This window comes from Erinaceus europaeus, chromosome 1 (assembly GCF_950295315.1).
Source record: "Erinaceus europaeus chromosome 1, mEriEur2.1, whole genome shotgun sequence".
Lineage (NCBI taxonomy): Eukaryota > Metazoa > Chordata > Mammalia > Eulipotyphla > Erinaceidae > Erinaceus > Erinaceus europaeus.
Window position 1 is genome coordinate 116,815,085 of NC_080162.1, and position 16,528 is coordinate 116,831,612.

At 40.9% G+C, this 16,528-nt stretch overlaps 1 protein-coding gene across 1 annotated transcript in view; it reads right to left on the bottom strand.

Annotated features, from left to right (window-relative positions):
- Window positions 1-3,536: 3,536 nt before the first annotated feature.
- MAPK1 (mitogen-activated protein kinase 1) overlaps window positions 3,537-16,528 on the bottom strand; it is an 88,306-nt gene continuing 75,314 nt past the window's right edge. The window contains exons 7-9 of the mRNA XM_007536444.3: window positions 15,279-15,388; window positions 10,989-11,114; window positions 3,537-5,193 (exon numbers count right to left, since the gene is read on the bottom strand). Coding sequence (XP_007536506.1) covers window positions 10,998-11,114; window positions 15,279-15,388 — 227 coding nt within the window. The 3' untranslated portion in view covers window positions 3,537-5,193; window positions 10,989-10,997. The remainder of the gene's footprint in view (window positions 5,194-10,988; window positions 11,115-15,278; window positions 15,389-16,528) is intronic.

Consider the following 16,528-nt stretch of genomic DNA (forward strand, 5'->3'; position numbering starts at 1 on the left):
ATAAACAAGAATTTATGGAGATTTACTGAGTACTTGTTTTGAGTCGCTATGTCAAAAACCAGACATGCATTTTCAAAATCTTGACCACTAGAAAGCTAAGTATATGGGTCCTACTTTACAACCGAGGGTATGAAACCCACAAGATTTAAGAATAGAGCAGCACAATGCAGGGAGAAGTGCCAGAGTGTATGTTCTTTCAAAGCTTGCAAATATACAGTTCGATATATATATATTTTACTTTTTTGCCTCCAGGGTTACTGCTGGGGCTTGGTGCCAGAACTATGAATCCACTGCTCCTGGTGGCCATTTTTTTTTTTTTTAATAGGACAAAGAAATTGAAAGGGGAGTCAGAAAGATAGACACTTGCAGACCTGCTTCACTACTTGTGAAGAGACCCCCCTCTTCAGGTGGGGGGCCAGGGGCCCGAACTGGATCCCGTGTGGGTCCTTGTACTTTGTACTATGTGTGCTTAACCCAGTGCACTACTGCTCAACCACCCCCATGTATATATTTTTTCTTTTAAAGATTTTATTTATTTATTAATCAGAAAGGCTAGAGAGAAAGAACCAGGTGTCACTCTGGTACATGTGCTGCCAGGTATTGAACTCAGGACCTCATGCTTAAGAGTCTAGTGCCTTAGCCACTGCGCCACCTCCTGGACCACCCAATGTGTATTTTTTAATATTTTTATTTGGTAGGACAGAGATAAACTGAGGGGGTGATAAAGAGGCAAAGAAAAAGAGAAACCTGCAGTACTACTTCACAACTTATGAAGCTTCCCCCTTACAGGTGGGAGCTGGAGTCTTGAACCCACATCCTTGTACATGACAGCGTGTGTTCCACCAGCTATGCCACCACCTAGACCCCCCACAATCTGTCTTGTAAATGAGTAAATGTCCTGTAAATGATTCCCACAATCTGTCTTGTAAATGAGTCACCACACAATGCTCATTACTAATCAAAACCAAATGTCCGAGAGTCCCTAATACATTCTTGATATCTTGGTCTGAAAAAGAGAGGCTGTTAATAATGCCTGCCTGTCCTGGTCCTGAAGTGCTCAGAAGTGCACTAGGCCTCCTAGCATGACATACTCACCTCTCAAGCCCAAGGGCTGAAGGACAATCTGGAAAGCCCGAAGGAGCACTAAAATGCCACTGAACTCCAGAGCCTCAATTCATGCTTCTAGAGGAAGTACTACAAGCAAAGTCAAATCAGGAAGACACGGTTACTTGGGAGATGTTATTTAAAGAAATAAACAAAAAGACTAGGTGAGTTCATATTGTCACATGAAAAATTTCAATTAAACTATACATGCAAGTTCTATGTTATTTTGATAACACAGGGACACAATTTAATGATTCTAAGTTTTTGTTTTTTGTTTTTACAAGTCAGGTGCCATAAACATTCAAATAATCCATCTTTTAAAAAGTACGTTTACAACATCAAAAAGAATTAAGATGAATATAAACCTTTCTACTTTACATTTTTTATACAGATTAACCAAATCACAGATACTACAAACAAGTGTTAAATTGTAACAATATAATGAATAAACATTCAGATTCTTAATAAAATCTTGCTTTAACATTTTTAACTTACCATTATACTAAATAATCTATGCAGAGTTTTGGGTTACAATACCAAGAAGGCACCAACAGTACAAAGCAGATACAAAACAACTTCAGAACTTTCTTGAGTGCTCTACATGGATACACAGCGTGCGCGCGCGCGCGTGCGTGTGCACGCGCGCACACACACACACACACACACAGAGGCAACGAGTTTTAGGTAAACTGGTGCAACCCTAGAGAATTCCTTCTGGGTTCCAAGTCATTTGGGATCAATTATACTAAGCTAGATTACAGTGAGAGAAACCACAAATTTACTCTACTATTACATGCTTCTCATCTGCAAAATAAGAGTATTATATTTCAAATACCAGCATACCAATTTTAAAGCAAATCTGCTTTAAAAGTGTATAAGCAAAACGATTGCTCAGGTTTTCAAAACCACATTTACAAAAATATTTCCCTTAAACTTGGGATTGCTCCAAAACATTGATTTACAAATATAAAAGTATTATGGAAGGACCCAAAGCATGTATACATATATTTATGTGTATTAACATACTGTTACCATACTATATAAAAGTTACCAATTTAAAAACCGTATTAACATATAAGCAAATAAAAGTAAAATAGTCTCTTCTATTGAATATTATGTGGCACTCAGTGTGGGCAGTCTAACTATGATTCCTTAGAAACCACTACTGTGAGCCATTTGTGGCTTTTGAAATCTAACAGGTGCCTCCACAACCATCACCTAGGCCTGCAGCAGAAGCTCTTCCTGTGAACACACCACACTATGCACTGCACTCAAAATCCAAAGATATTCTTCTATCCATGCATCAAGATGGTTCTGTGTCTATCAGCTTCATGATTTGTGTCAGCGCCGAGTCGTTATGAGTTCTCTTAAATTCATCTAACTTGTTAAATATGTCATACTCATAGTGAAAATATTGGAATGTTTCAACAGGAATTGTTTGCTTACATTTTAGATACTCCCCTCAAAAAAGTCACTCCTTTGAAAGCTTATCTGAACATACAAATAATGGAGGCATTCATGTCACCAGTATGAGCTGAGATGACCTAATCTGTACATATTTAGAAATGCATGATAAGCCTATCACAAACAACAGTGCTTTTCATAGATACCTTATGTAAGACAATTCTCTGACCTGCTAAAGCAAGCTTGCCATGATTAATAAAAAGCAAACAACTCCGGCTACAGTGATTTTTAGAATGCAGTTAATGATTTCATGCCACTCTGGTTCTAGCAAGGAAGATGGGAAAAAAGCTTCCAGTCCCCAGGTTATTAGTAGCCAAGGCTATGGCTTTCTATTCAGAGGACTAAAGAATAACTCATAACAATACTAATACTCTATCTTAAAACTATGAAGAAACAAGATCAACAGAACTTTCAATACTCCTTGTAGGTTGAAAATTGAGTTATCCATTCCAGGTAACAGTCAAATCTCTGCATTCTGTCAATGCTGTGTGGACCACTGAAGGTAGCTTATCTGTACATGAAGGTGAACTATTTCAGGGTAAGGATCTTGACACGGATCTGATGTTTGAGGCTGTGCAAAGCATCCGTTAGCCCATGGGGTATAAGTACCAGCAACCTGGGCTGTGTGACAGGGGCCCAGTGATGCCAGGCAGCCCTTCTCAGTAACTGGCTCTGCCCAGCAGCAACTGTGCATAATGCCAAGTTCACTTTAGAAGGAGCCAGAAAGCCGACCTGAGATGTTTGGGCTTCTTCAGAGTTTGACAGAATGATTTGAGTAAAGGAACTTAGAAGTGATGCTCTGCTGTGCAGAGGATAAAAGGAACCTACAGAAATTATTTGCAAATCACCTATGTAGACCAAAGTGTTGCGGCAGTGCACAGGTATTTCTGTTCTAAGCACAAACTAACCTTGACTGTCCATTCAGATACTGTTCGAGAGGAAATCAACACTGAATCTTAACATGAATATCAAGATAAAAGATGTACATTTATTTTCATGAATTACAAGTGCATTTCTGTTCATATTAAGCAGGCAGTCTTTATATAATCCATTCTCCACTGCTGTCAAAAATTAAACAAGAAAAAAAAGAAGACAGCTGAGAAATTAAAAGCTAAAAATAGAACTGTTTTTCCTAAATGATCTGCATTTTCCGTGGAACACAACTCAGAGGTAACAATAGATTTTTCATTTCAGTCATAGGCATGTGGCACTTGGACAGTCATCTCTGCACAGAAAGCTCTAACAATCATGCGAGGGTACAGTAATTATTGAGCAAGGCAAATTTCTCACCAAAGAGAGCAGTGGGGGAGTCAGGAGGAGGCACCGCACTGGGACAGAACACCAAATCAATGCCATAGTGTCTAGTGGTAGAAACAAATACTTAAAGAGGTCAGGAAATATGAGATAAGAGCTCTAAACATGACGAGTACTAGCTTTTCCTGATGGTTTTCCCTCAGAAGTATCAGAAACATTTGAGTACTTGACAACAGAACAGTGCTTCATGTCATGAGCTCATGAAAGCTTTATTACAAATTGTTATATTGTAGGTTGAAAAATGAACTTGAGATGCTGACATGCTGTAGGAGGAAGAAGTGTACACTTTCTCATTTAAAGATGCAGTGTTCCTCTCTACTAAATCCTTAGGCATTGAACGTGGTTACACTGAATGTGGCACACTATGTGAAGTGGCTCAGGGGCACAGGGACACGGGCATGAGGAGCTCCTCCCTGTGACATCCAGTCAGCCTGCTGGCTACTTCTCCAGATACCTTCCTTAGCACACTGCTGTGACCTTCACGCACACTGAAATGACCAGTGGTGCTGCCACTCGAAATCTTTTTGCTTAAGTCCTGGAAACTCAGTACTGCATACAACACCTTTTGGCAAGTGCTATATCTCTATAAATGGTATAAGTAACCACAGTAACTTTACAGGCTGAAATTGCTGGGTGCAGTACTTCTTTTTATTTAGAAAAATGACCGAGTTCTCTAAAAGCTGGGCAAATAGCACATACCTTAAATATATTGGTGATTAATAACATGATAAAGAGAAAAGACGCTGACAAGTGCCCCCAAAGATTCTCAAGATGAGGTTGCCACGTCATCTCCAGGGTTTCCAGAGCTCCTGCTCCAGGGAAACAGTTGTGGTGAAGAAAAGGTGAAGTGCAAATAAGGGGCTGTCACTGACTTAAAGTGCCCTAGGTAGAAGCCGTCCCTATCATAAAGTGAGATGCCAGTGACAAGAGCCAATCTGGAAACAACTATCTCTGGTGTGACTGCATGGGTCAGCAGGCATCTTGTGGGAAGGGTTCAGGACAGGGAGGAACCACTGCATCTTTCAAACCAGAAAGCGATTTTGACGAAAGCAACAGTAAGCAGTAGGTGCACTGAAAGTACATACTGCCACACAGGTCACCATGGGTGACACACACAGGGATGTCAGGAACAGTTCTCTGGGCTGAAGGAATTCTTTGAAAGCATAAAAGCCACAACTACCAGAAACCGTCCCTCTGAACGGCTCAAAGGAGTCAAGGTGGATAAGCCGAGATGGGCTGGAGACAGGACCAGGGTCAGGAACTGGGAAGAACACCGATGTCTGAACACGTCCAGTCCTCTGAGCCCTTATCCTATTGGAAAACAAACCAACAAACCTATGAGTTAAGGAAGAACCATATTAAACAATATCATTGCTGGGGATGTATAGTTCAACGGTAAATGGCATGCTTTTGCATGCATCAAGTCCTGTGTGCACATACATGAACATGTACACATACACAAACACACATCCCTTCACTCACAACGTGGACACATTAGTTCCCAAGCTACCTTTTATTTTAAAAATATTTTATTCATTCATTTATGAGAGCAGAGGGGAAGATAAGGGAGACAGACATCCTGCAGTACTGCTTCACCACTCATGTAGCTTCCCCCCCTGCAGGGAATGGGGGCTTGAATTCAGGTCCTCACACAAGGTAATGTGTACACTCAACTAAGCACGCCTCTGCCTGGTCCCATTGCCTTTTATTAATGAGATGTTATTCAGGACTCCCATTAGTCAAAATTAGAGCCCGAGGGTCTATTTAAAAAAAATAATTATTTTTATTTATTGAATAGAGACAGTCAGAAATCAAGAGGGAAGGGTGTGATAGAGAGAGAGAGAGGGAGAGAGGGAGAGAGGAAGAGAGAGAGACAGATACCTGCAGCACTGCTTCACCAGTCTCAAAGCTTTCCTTCTGCAGGTGGGGACTAGGGGATTTGAACCTGGGTCCTTGTGCACTGTAACATGTGTACTCAACCAGATGCGCCACTACCCGGCCCCCTGAGGGTCTTTGCATAATAACAATATATATGCAGAAACTATTCTGCATCCTCCTAACTGGGGCATCTTTCTTTACGCATAACCAGGCAGGACTATATCAACTACACAGGCAGCAGAAAGTATACTAACAATGCTCAAGCATTTTTCTGACTACAGCAAAACAGAGCAAGAAAAACAAAGCATAGGATGGAAGCGTGAGGTTGGCTGGCCAAGGTTCTAGAAAGATGAACAATGGTCTAGTTCCTACAGACAGAAGACAGTTCCAACCACCAGGTTAGAGGTGATCTGATAGCAATTTTCCTACAGGTTTCAAAGATAGCACCTGAAAGTGGTGCTGGTGGTAAACAGCTGGCAAACACCAACACTTGACAGGGTCCATCTGCAAGATTTACTGAGGTCATAGCATACTACACGTCTCCTTTATCTCCTCTTCTCTATGGAGAAACTACATTCCAAACATATCTACTTAAAGACTAGTATTTCTCCAATGTGAACATCCAAATGCCTTGGAGGGATTGTTAGGGAGTAGGGCATAGATGGACCACACTGTGGAGAATGAATTTGGAATATGAACAGTCAACTTCTTTTCTAGATCTCTTATTAGTTTTGTCCCATCTTGGATAAGTGAAAACACTGCCACTCAAATCATGGTCTTACTTTTTTAAAAAAAGATTTTATTAATGAGAAAGATAGGAGGAGAGAGAGAACTAGACGTCACTCTGGTACATGTGTTGCCAGTGATTGGACTTGGAACCTCAAGCTTATGAGTCTGTGCTTTATCCGCTGTGCCACCTCCCAGACCACTTTTTTTTTTTTTTTTTTTAACTAGAGCACTGCTCAGCTCTAGCTTATGGTTGTGTGGGGGATTGAACCTCAGACTTCAGAGCCTCAGGCATGAGAGTCTCTTTGCATTATCATTATGCTATTTACCCCTGGCCCCCCTTTTAAAGTTTTATTAATGGGGAGGGGGAGAGAGCAGAGTGAGAGGGAACCAGAGCATCACTCCAGCACATGCAATGCTGGAGACTGGACTTGGGACCCCAAGCTTCAGAGTCCAACATTTTACCCACTGCAGCCTCCCAGGCCACCAAAAACAATCATGTTTTGGTTTTGAGGATGCCTGGTTGAGATGGTCAATAAGTTAACAAAGTGTGTCAATATATAAACAAATTACACATTTTCTTTTGGAACTGATATTGCTGTGAGATGTTTGCTAGAATAATGACCTAGTGAAATGTCACTTCAGTATTTCACAAAGTCCTTTCAGATGGAAGGCTTTCACTTACCAATCAAGAGTTAGGGCAGAAGGATAAGTGATATGGCCCACCTGTGTGGGAGACTGACTCAGAGATGAGAAATGATCTCCAGCTAGAAGTATGTTGTTTTGTACCACAGGTAAAGCTATTCAAGACTGAAAAGAAAACTGCCTGAGGGAGTCAGGCGGTAGCACAGTAGGTTAAGCACACATGGCCTGAAGTGCAAGGACCGGCCTAAGGATCCTGGTTTGAGCCTCTGGCTCCCCATCTGCAGGGGTGTTGCCTCACAGGCAGGGAAACAGGTATGCAAGTGTCTATCTTTCTCTCCCTCTCTGTCTTCCCCATCTCTCTCCATTTCTCTCTGTCCTATCTAACAATGATGACATCAATAACAACAACAACTATAACAACAATAAAAAACAACAAAGGCAGTAAAAGGGAAAATAAATAAATTTAAAAAAAATTAAAAAAGAAAAACTGCCTAAAAGGGTTTATCTTCAATGAAACCAAAGGGAAATAAAGAGTTCAATGCCTCAAGTAAGGAATCTGCCATAGTCACCAATATATGAGTAAGGCAGAAAATTTAGCATCTACTTGTCACCTTCCTTCAGTACCGTCAAAGACAAGAAGACTAAGATACCCATCTGGGTAAGAATGAGGTTCTAAGCTCTAAGGAGTATGAGGTTTGTCACACGTATGATCTTTCATACTTTTAAAACTTCCAGTGGAAACATTAAAAAAAAAATTAACCTCCTTAAGTAAAATACAATGAACATATTTCGGCCCTTTAAGAGCACTCACTTAGTGCTGCCACAACGGACATCAGCAATATCTGCCCTTGCAAACAGGTTACCCGGAACCTCTTTTCTCTTGAGTACATGGCCATACTGCTCAGTGGTGGTGCATGCTTACTTGGTCCTTCCTAACAGGGTGGTGGCAGGGCATAACCTTTCTCTAATGTACTGATGCTTTATAATAGCTCACCTCCAGTCTGTAGCTTCTAGTCCCACTTTTGTGGGCTGGGAACTCAGTGTTTTGTATGAGTCTCTAGACTTTCCCCACAGTGCAAATCCAGTCCAAGGTAGTGTGGAAAGATCACACACACAAAAGGAATTCTAGTTCTGGAGGCCCCAGTATCTCTGCAAAGTTTTGCTTGTGGATGTATATAGTCTTGAGCAAAATATTTAAACACATCCTCAGAACATGAACCTTGAGTTAACTAGATAATAATGCTGTTGTGATAGATTAAAAAAAAAAAAAGCTGGTGAAAGAAATAGGCTTAAAGTTTAACAAATGCTCTTATTTTCCCTTTTCTGGACTCAGTCTTATATTCTAGATGACTAAACTGTCTGTCAATCTAGGTACTGGCAATTGCCTTTGCAATGCATGAAGAAAAGAAGTTGGAGGAGTGGGTAGACAGGTATGTGTACAGGCCAGTATGGTGAAACACTGCTTGTCAAATATAGGTGGTGGAAATACAGGTCTCTATTGTAAGATTATTCCAACTCTTCAAGACAACTGGGAATTGCTTTAAAAAATATGAGGCGGGGGGCACATCAGGTTATAAGGGTGTATTATGGACCTCCTGGGTTCTAGAGGATACAATCTAACTAGAATGACCATCTCTGTCACACTTCTCCACTGGCTCTGGGAGGGGGCATTAGTTCCTGTCTGTTCACAAGGATTCAGGAAGTACCTAGTGAGCAGCCATGTCCTATACCCCCAGGAATACCCTCACACGTTAGTATTATTACTCCTTGGCTTCCAACAGCCTGACTAGTTGCCCCAGATTCTTGCTAAGGCTTCCTGACATCCTTTCTGCTCCCAGAGTTACCTGCCCCAGTGATTAGGACCCACTTGGCTGTGACCTGCTCAATGCCTTCCTGACACCCCCTCCCTACCCCACCAGACGCCCAAGTTCCGCACTATATGCAAAACCAGCAAAGTTCCCCCTTCCCAGCACTCTGTAAAGGTCAACTCTTAGATCTTTGGGGCATACACTCACCACTGGCATGGTACTGGACCTTGTTCTATCTGTGTCTTGGCATCAAACTTGTAAAAGGCAAACCCTGGATCAGTCTCTCTCCCACACAGCACTAGGAAGAACTCAATGATTGCTAAAAAAATGATAATATGCCAACTCTGATGCTCTTTTTTCTTTTTTTGCCTCCAGGGTTATCACTGAGACTCGGTGCCTGCACTATGAACCCACTGCTCCTGGCAGCCATTTTTTTTTCCATTTTATTGGACAGGATAGAAATTAAAAGGGAGGGGAGACAGAGAGGGAGAGAGAGACACCTGCATACCTGCTATACCACTTGTGAGTAACCCCCTGCAGGATTCTTGTGTAAATACAATGTGCGCTTAACCTGGTGTGCCACCACCCCGCCCCCCCTCCTGCAAAGCATATATGATACTACTGCATGGGTCAGTTTTTCCATTTTTCAACTCTGTTCTCGTGTGGTGCCAGAACTCTATTGGGTGAGTTATGGGTCCTGCCTCAATTTTTTTTTTTTTTTTTTTTTGCCTCTAGGGTTATCATTGAGGCTCATTGCCTGCACCATAAATCCACTGTTCCTGTTAGCCATTCTTTCCATTTTATTACATAAGACAGAGAGAAACTGAGAAATGAGGGGAGGTAAGGAGGGAGAAAGACACCCGCAGAGCTGCTTCACTGCTTGTGAAGTGTCCCAGCTACAGGTGGTGGTGGGGAGGCTCAAACCCAGATCCTTACTCTTCAAACTATGTACACCATTGCCCACCCTTGCACTCAAATGTTTAAGTTTTGAATTCTGTCTCTCTCTCTTTTTTAAACGTTTTTTAATGCAAAAAAATGTGCAGGCTTTGTCTCTTAGATCCTATATTCTATTATAAACACATTTGGACTTTACTGAGTCTGTTCATCTAACCAGTTTTATTTCATTCTCTATTCTGGGTGCAGGTGAGAGGAGATATCTCAGCATAACTCTAACATCATGGAGTTTAGCACAGTTCATGGTGCTTGAACCCAGGACTTCAAACATGGTATAGTATGTGCTTTACCAGATAAACTATCTCCTCAACTCCATCACCTGTTTATCTGTTGCTGGGCTTTGTGCCTACATGACTCTACCACTCCTGGTTGCTGTAGTTATAGAAGGTGCACAGTCACTCTCTCCCTCATGGTGACTTAAGGACCCTGGTTGCACCCTTTTCTCTTTTGCTGGAGACTGGGAATAGCTTTCTGCAGATACCAATCTGTAGGCAAACCACTCTCCCACTTTGCTATCCAGTCCAATGCCTTCTGACTAGTCACATCATCTCTGTGTGAAACTTTATGTAACTTGTGCTTTTCAGCTTGTATAAGCAATTACCTTGGCCCCAATGAAAATAAAGGACAAGCAAGGACAGAAGGGAACAGAGACCCAGATAACAGAACCATAATTCCCCTCACGAGGTTCATGTTCCATTACAAGCACAGGACCTGTCACCATGTGCCCCATGCCCCCACCCACTTGTCTGTACTCTGAACAAGGCATAACACCTCTAGCCCTGTGTAAAGCATTCCTCTAGTGACTGCTCGATTCTTGGTTGTGACTCTTCCATGGTTTTTTCGATAGAGCTTTATTCTAGCACAAGCCCTCTTTACTTTCACTTTGATAGACATTCTTTAAAATCAAGATTTGCATTTCCTTTTAGTTTTTCCCCCCATATTTCTGTAAATTTGCCAATATCACTGTATAGTCCATAACACCATAGGACTTATGCTTCCATGTGAGATCAAAGAAATATCACTTTCTTTTTAATAACATTTCTATTTTCTCTCTCCCCTGCTAGCATTTTATTATGTTGTTAAAACTCCAAATACCTGACAAACTTAAGATCTATATCCGGGCTGGAATCTAGCAGTCTCTTCAAAAATGAGTTCTTTGAGTTTTTCCTTGGGCAAGTCATCCAATTCCATGTCAAACTTGAATGGTGCTTCAGCGATGGGCTTTAGGAAAAACAAAAACAAGCAGAAAGTAAAAAAGATACAGTTAGGGCAACTATTCGCCAACTCATAAAATGCTTATGGCTTAAGTTCTAAAATGTATACAGCAGGACTAACACAGACATACATCTATACACTGAAGACCTTACTTCTGAAAATGCACTCATATAAGCACTTAATAAACAGGAAGCAACTGAATCCATTTTGAGTTTTCTTCTGACCCCAGCACAAATCCCAAAATAATTTTCTTTTTTTTAAAAATTTATTTATTGGGGGTCGGGCGGTGGCGCAGTGGGTTAAGCGGATGTGGCGCAAAGCGCAGGGACCGGCGTAAGGATCCCGGTTCGAGCCCCCAGCTCCCCACCTGCAGGGGAGTCGCTTCATGGGCGGTGAAGCAGGTCTGCAGGTGTCTATCTTTCTCTCTCCTTCTCTGTCTTCCCCTCCTCTCTCCATTTCTCTCTGTCCTATCCAACAACAAATTGCCTCAACAAGGGCAATAATAATAACCACAACGAAGCTACAACAAGGGCAACAAAAGGGGGAAAAAAAAAAAAGGCCTCCAGGAGCGGTGGATTCATGGTGCAGGCACCAAGCCTAGCAATAAACCTGGAGGAGGGAAAAAAAAAATTATTTATTTTCACTTTTGTTGCCCTTGTTGTTTTTATTGTTGTAGTTATTATTGCTGTTGGTGGTAGTGTTATTGTTGTTGGATAGGACAGAGAGAAATGGAGAGAGGAGAGGAAGACAGAGGGGGAGAGAAAGTTAAGACACCTGCAGACCTGCTTCACCGCCTGTGAAAAGACGCCCCTGCAGGTGGGGGGTCGAACTGGGATCCTTATGCTGGTCCTTGTGCTTTGCACCACGTGCGCTTAACCTGCTGCGCTACCGCCTGACTCCCCCAAAATAATTTTCTAATGCCCTAAAACACTGAATTTTAAAATGACAAATCTGCTGTTGCAGAGGGGTGGGAGAGTTTATATGAACAAAATAAATTACACAGCACTTTTATGCAAAGACATATAGGGAGGTGCACATATCATAGAGAAAGGTCACTTTTATTTTTCGTTTGTCACTGCCAGAACTTCTCTGCATCAGGCTGACTTTTTCAGATAAAAATGTGGTAAAGAGAAGAGGGAGAGAGGGAAAGACACCACAGCACTGAGGCTTCCTCCAGTGTGGGTAGGGGTCAAGCTCCAGTGGCTCCTGTGCATGGCAAAGCACACACGTTATCCAGATGAGCTATACAGCTGGTTCCTATTTCAGTGATAAAATACAGATATTGAAATGGAAATTGAGAGGGAAGAATGAGGGGGAGAAAGAGAGATATGCAGCACTGCTTTACTACTTGCAAAGCTTTCTCCCTGCAGGTAGGGACCAGGGGCTTTCTCCCTGCAGGTAGGGACCTTGAGTATTGTAACGTGTGCTCAACTGGGTGAGCCACCGTCCGATCCCTTAAATACATCTTTAAATTGCTTTATTTGTGTCAAAGAACCCCCATACACATTCAAGGATAAAAATGAAATGAAATGTCCTTTCTCTTTTATTATTTATTTATTATATTTCTTATTTATTATTGCTGGGGCTCGGTGCATGCACCAGGAATCCACTGCTCCTGGAAGCTATTTTTTTTCCTTTTGTTGCCCTTGTTGTTTTATTGTTGTTGTAGTTATTATTGTTGTTATTGATGTCATTGTTGTTGGATAGGACAGAGAGAAATGGAGAGAGGAGGGGAAGACAGAGGGGGAGAAAAAAATAGACACCTGCAGATCTGCTTCACCACTTGTAAAGTAACCCCACTGCAGGTGGGGAGCTAGGGGCTCAAACCGGGATCCTAATGCTGGTCCTTACACTTCGCACCATATGTGCTTAACCCACTACGCTACCGCCTGACCCCTGAAATTTCCTTTCTTTTCTTTTAACATTGTGTGCATTTATTTACCAGAGAACTGCTAAGCTCTGCTTATGGCAGTGCCTCAGCATGAAGGCTAGTTATTATTTAATTTTTAAAAATATTTATTTATCTTCTTTTTGTTACCCTTGTTTTTATAGTTGTAGTTATTTACTATTGTTGTTGTTATTGATATCGTTGTTGGATAGGACAGAGAGAAATGGAGAGAGGAGGGGAAGACAGAGAGGGGGAAAGAAATATAGACACCTGTAGACCTGCTTCACTGCTTGTGAAGTGACTCCCCTGCAGGTGGGGAACAGGGGCTTGAACCGGAATCCTTACATAGGTCCTTGAGCTTTGTGCCACACCTGTTTTAATTTTTAAGTGGTCTCAAACTAATACAATATGATAGAAGTAACTTTATGATGTCAGCTGTCAATCAGCAGATTATTATTATCTGCATAATATCCACATCAGGTCTTTAGAAGCAGGAAATATGAACATTAAATTTTGCACTGAACTTTGGTCTCTTATAAAATTTATTAGGCAGTGTAGATAGCCCCACCAGTAATTCAACAGACTTTTATATCTGAGGCATCAAAAGTTCCAGGTTCAATCCTTGGCACTACCATAAACCAGAGCTGAGCAGTGCTCTGGTTAAAAAAAAAAAAAAAAGATAGTTTTTTTTTATGAGAAAAAGATTTAAAATAAGAAGGGGGAGGGAGGGAGAAGAGAGAGAGAATGAGAAGTCAGACCATTCTGAGCTCTGGTATATGGTGGTGTGAGGGACTGAACTTGGGATCTCTGGAGTTGTAGATACACAAGTCCTATGCTCTAATGCTGAGCTATCTCCACAGCCTACCTAGCGCAGGCATCCTGAAAGAGGGAGGATAATGTATTCAAGAGAAAAACCTAATGGCTATCCCTGAGAATGATTCTGTGTGTGGTCACACTACATGTGCTATACGTGTCTTCTTCTGACCTTTAAGTCCCCTAACTAGGTTTGGGGTAACACCTAAGATCAAGATTAGGATACAAGTGTTTAGGAATCTCTAGTTCACAGGGCTAAAAAAGAGCTCTTGGGCTTAACCTACTTGATTATTATTCACTTTGTTGTAGTTATTGTTCTAGGCTGTGTCAATTATCCTCAACAAGATAAAGGCTGAAAGGGAAGTTGATTAACACTTGTTCTATTTAGAAATTTCAACTTCCTTTCTCATTTATCAGTGTTCAACTTTTTTTAGTTCCTTTTTGCTTTTTTCCTTCTAGTTTCTCCTTAAATTTGAACATAACTCCATTTGGTTCCTCTCTTCTTGAAATAAAGAGTGAAAGCTTGTTGTCAATGCATAGAAGCTTTAACTATCAATAGATCTAAGAAAAAGGTTAAAACTCAACTTTAGAGTGACTTGGGACTTCCCTGGAAAGAAGATGGTATTAAGAGTTTTTCATGGTCTGGAGAGATAGCATAGTGGTTATGGAAAAATATTTCATGCTTGAGGATACAAAGTCCTAGGTTCAATCCCCCACAAAACCATAAGCCTGAGCTGTGTAGTGAGTACTCTGTTAAGAAATATTTCACATGGACGTTCAGCATACTCTGGAGACTTGTGACATCCGCCTCAGAACTTATTTTTTCACCATACCAGGTTCCTGTGTCATTAACCTTAAGGATGCACACATTAGACATAAGTCACCACACCAGAGTGGGAACTAGGTGGACTTCTGCCCCTCCTCAGCCAGACAAGCAGTGTGCGTCAGAAGTCTCTTTCAGGCCACAAAGCATAACAACTGTCTCTAGTTCAGGACCACTCTCCTATTTGTGCTCCCCCTTATGTTTTTATTTGAAAACTATCTCTTTTTAAAAGAGAGGGTAAGGAAAGAAGGGATACCAAAGTTCTTTTCTGGAAAATTCAGTATCAGGGATTAAAGCCAGGACTGCATGTATGCAAGTCCTGCACTCTGCCTCTTTAGATATCTCCTCAGTTCCTATCTATTTACTTCACTGGTTCTATTCTCTTGCCCTTGTTGCAAGTAGCCTGAAGGAAGTCTTCAAAAAAAAAAAAAAAAAAAAAGAAGAAGAAGAAGAAAGAAAAGAAAAAAGTAAAAAAGAATGGGCAGATTTCAAACTGTGTAGATAGTCCTTGAGGTGGAAAATATTTGTTTGTTGGAACAACCAGGTATGGCATCATGTACCTTGCAGGATAAACCAAGCATGACATCTGGCCCCTACTACTGACTGATAAACATCCCTAAAGTAGCAACTAGGAACAGTCTCTTACCTCATCACTTGGGTCATAATACTGCTCCAGATAGGGATGGGCCAGAGCCTGCTCTACTTCAATCCTCTTGTGGGGATTGAATGTCAGCATTTTGTCCAGTAAGTCTAGAGCTACAAAGAGAAAAGTTTTGCAGTAGTAAGAAACAGTAGTAGTTAGCAAAGTAGTTTCTACAAAACAACTGAACCAAGCATTAAAATTGCAATGGAGAGAAAGGTCAGTACACTGGGGACCTGTTACAACTTTGAGTTTCTCCAGACATTTCATAATCAGACCCAGACTCAGAAAGGCGATATAATTAGTTAAAGGCTGAAAGCAGGATTTTACCTACAGAGTCTGAACTTTTCCTAAATCACCACTCTGCTTTGCAAGTAACGAAACCCAAGGTTTCCCCACAGCTGATATTATTTATAATCAATGGTGAAAAGCTGGATGTTTTCCACTCTATGATTGGGAGTAAGACAAGAATGTGCACACTGGACACTTTTACTCAGCATAGCACTGGAAACAACAGCCAAAAGGAAAGAAAGAAAAAAAAGACAACATTCAAATCAAAATAAAGGAGTAAGATTATTACTATCTCCAGATGATATATGACTTAGGACTCCACCAACAATGTTCTGTAAAGATACAGGATACAAAACAAATACATAAATTCTACTGCACTTCTATATATTAATAATAAACCATCAGTAAGAAATTTACAATTTATAACCCCACCAAATGGAATAAAATAGCTTGTAATAAATTTAGGGAGATGAAATATCTGCACAGAGAAAATTAAGACACTGATGAAAGCAACTAAAGATACATTCAATGCAATTCTTGTTAAAATTCCACAGGCATTTTCCACAAAATATAGTAATTCTGAAATTTGTATGGAACCATAAAAATAAATAAAGACCCAAAAAAGCTGGAGCAATACTGAGAAAGAAAAACAGAAATGGAGGCATCATTCCTTCTGATTTCAAACTACACAGAACCTCTTTGATTTATGGTGGGGTCACATATCAATTGAAGATACCTTAACCTGAAAAGGCGTTCAATAAGCAAGCCTACCAAATCATCACAGTCTAGTATAGCCTATGCTAATCATGTCCAGAGCATTTACATTTCCCTAAATGTTGAGCACAATCATCTAACATCATAGGAAAGTGTTGAATACTACATGGAATTACTCCAATGTGTAGTGGACATTAAAACCTGCAGTGCATTACAGTGATTTTTTTTTTAATTGGGGAATTAAGGTTTTA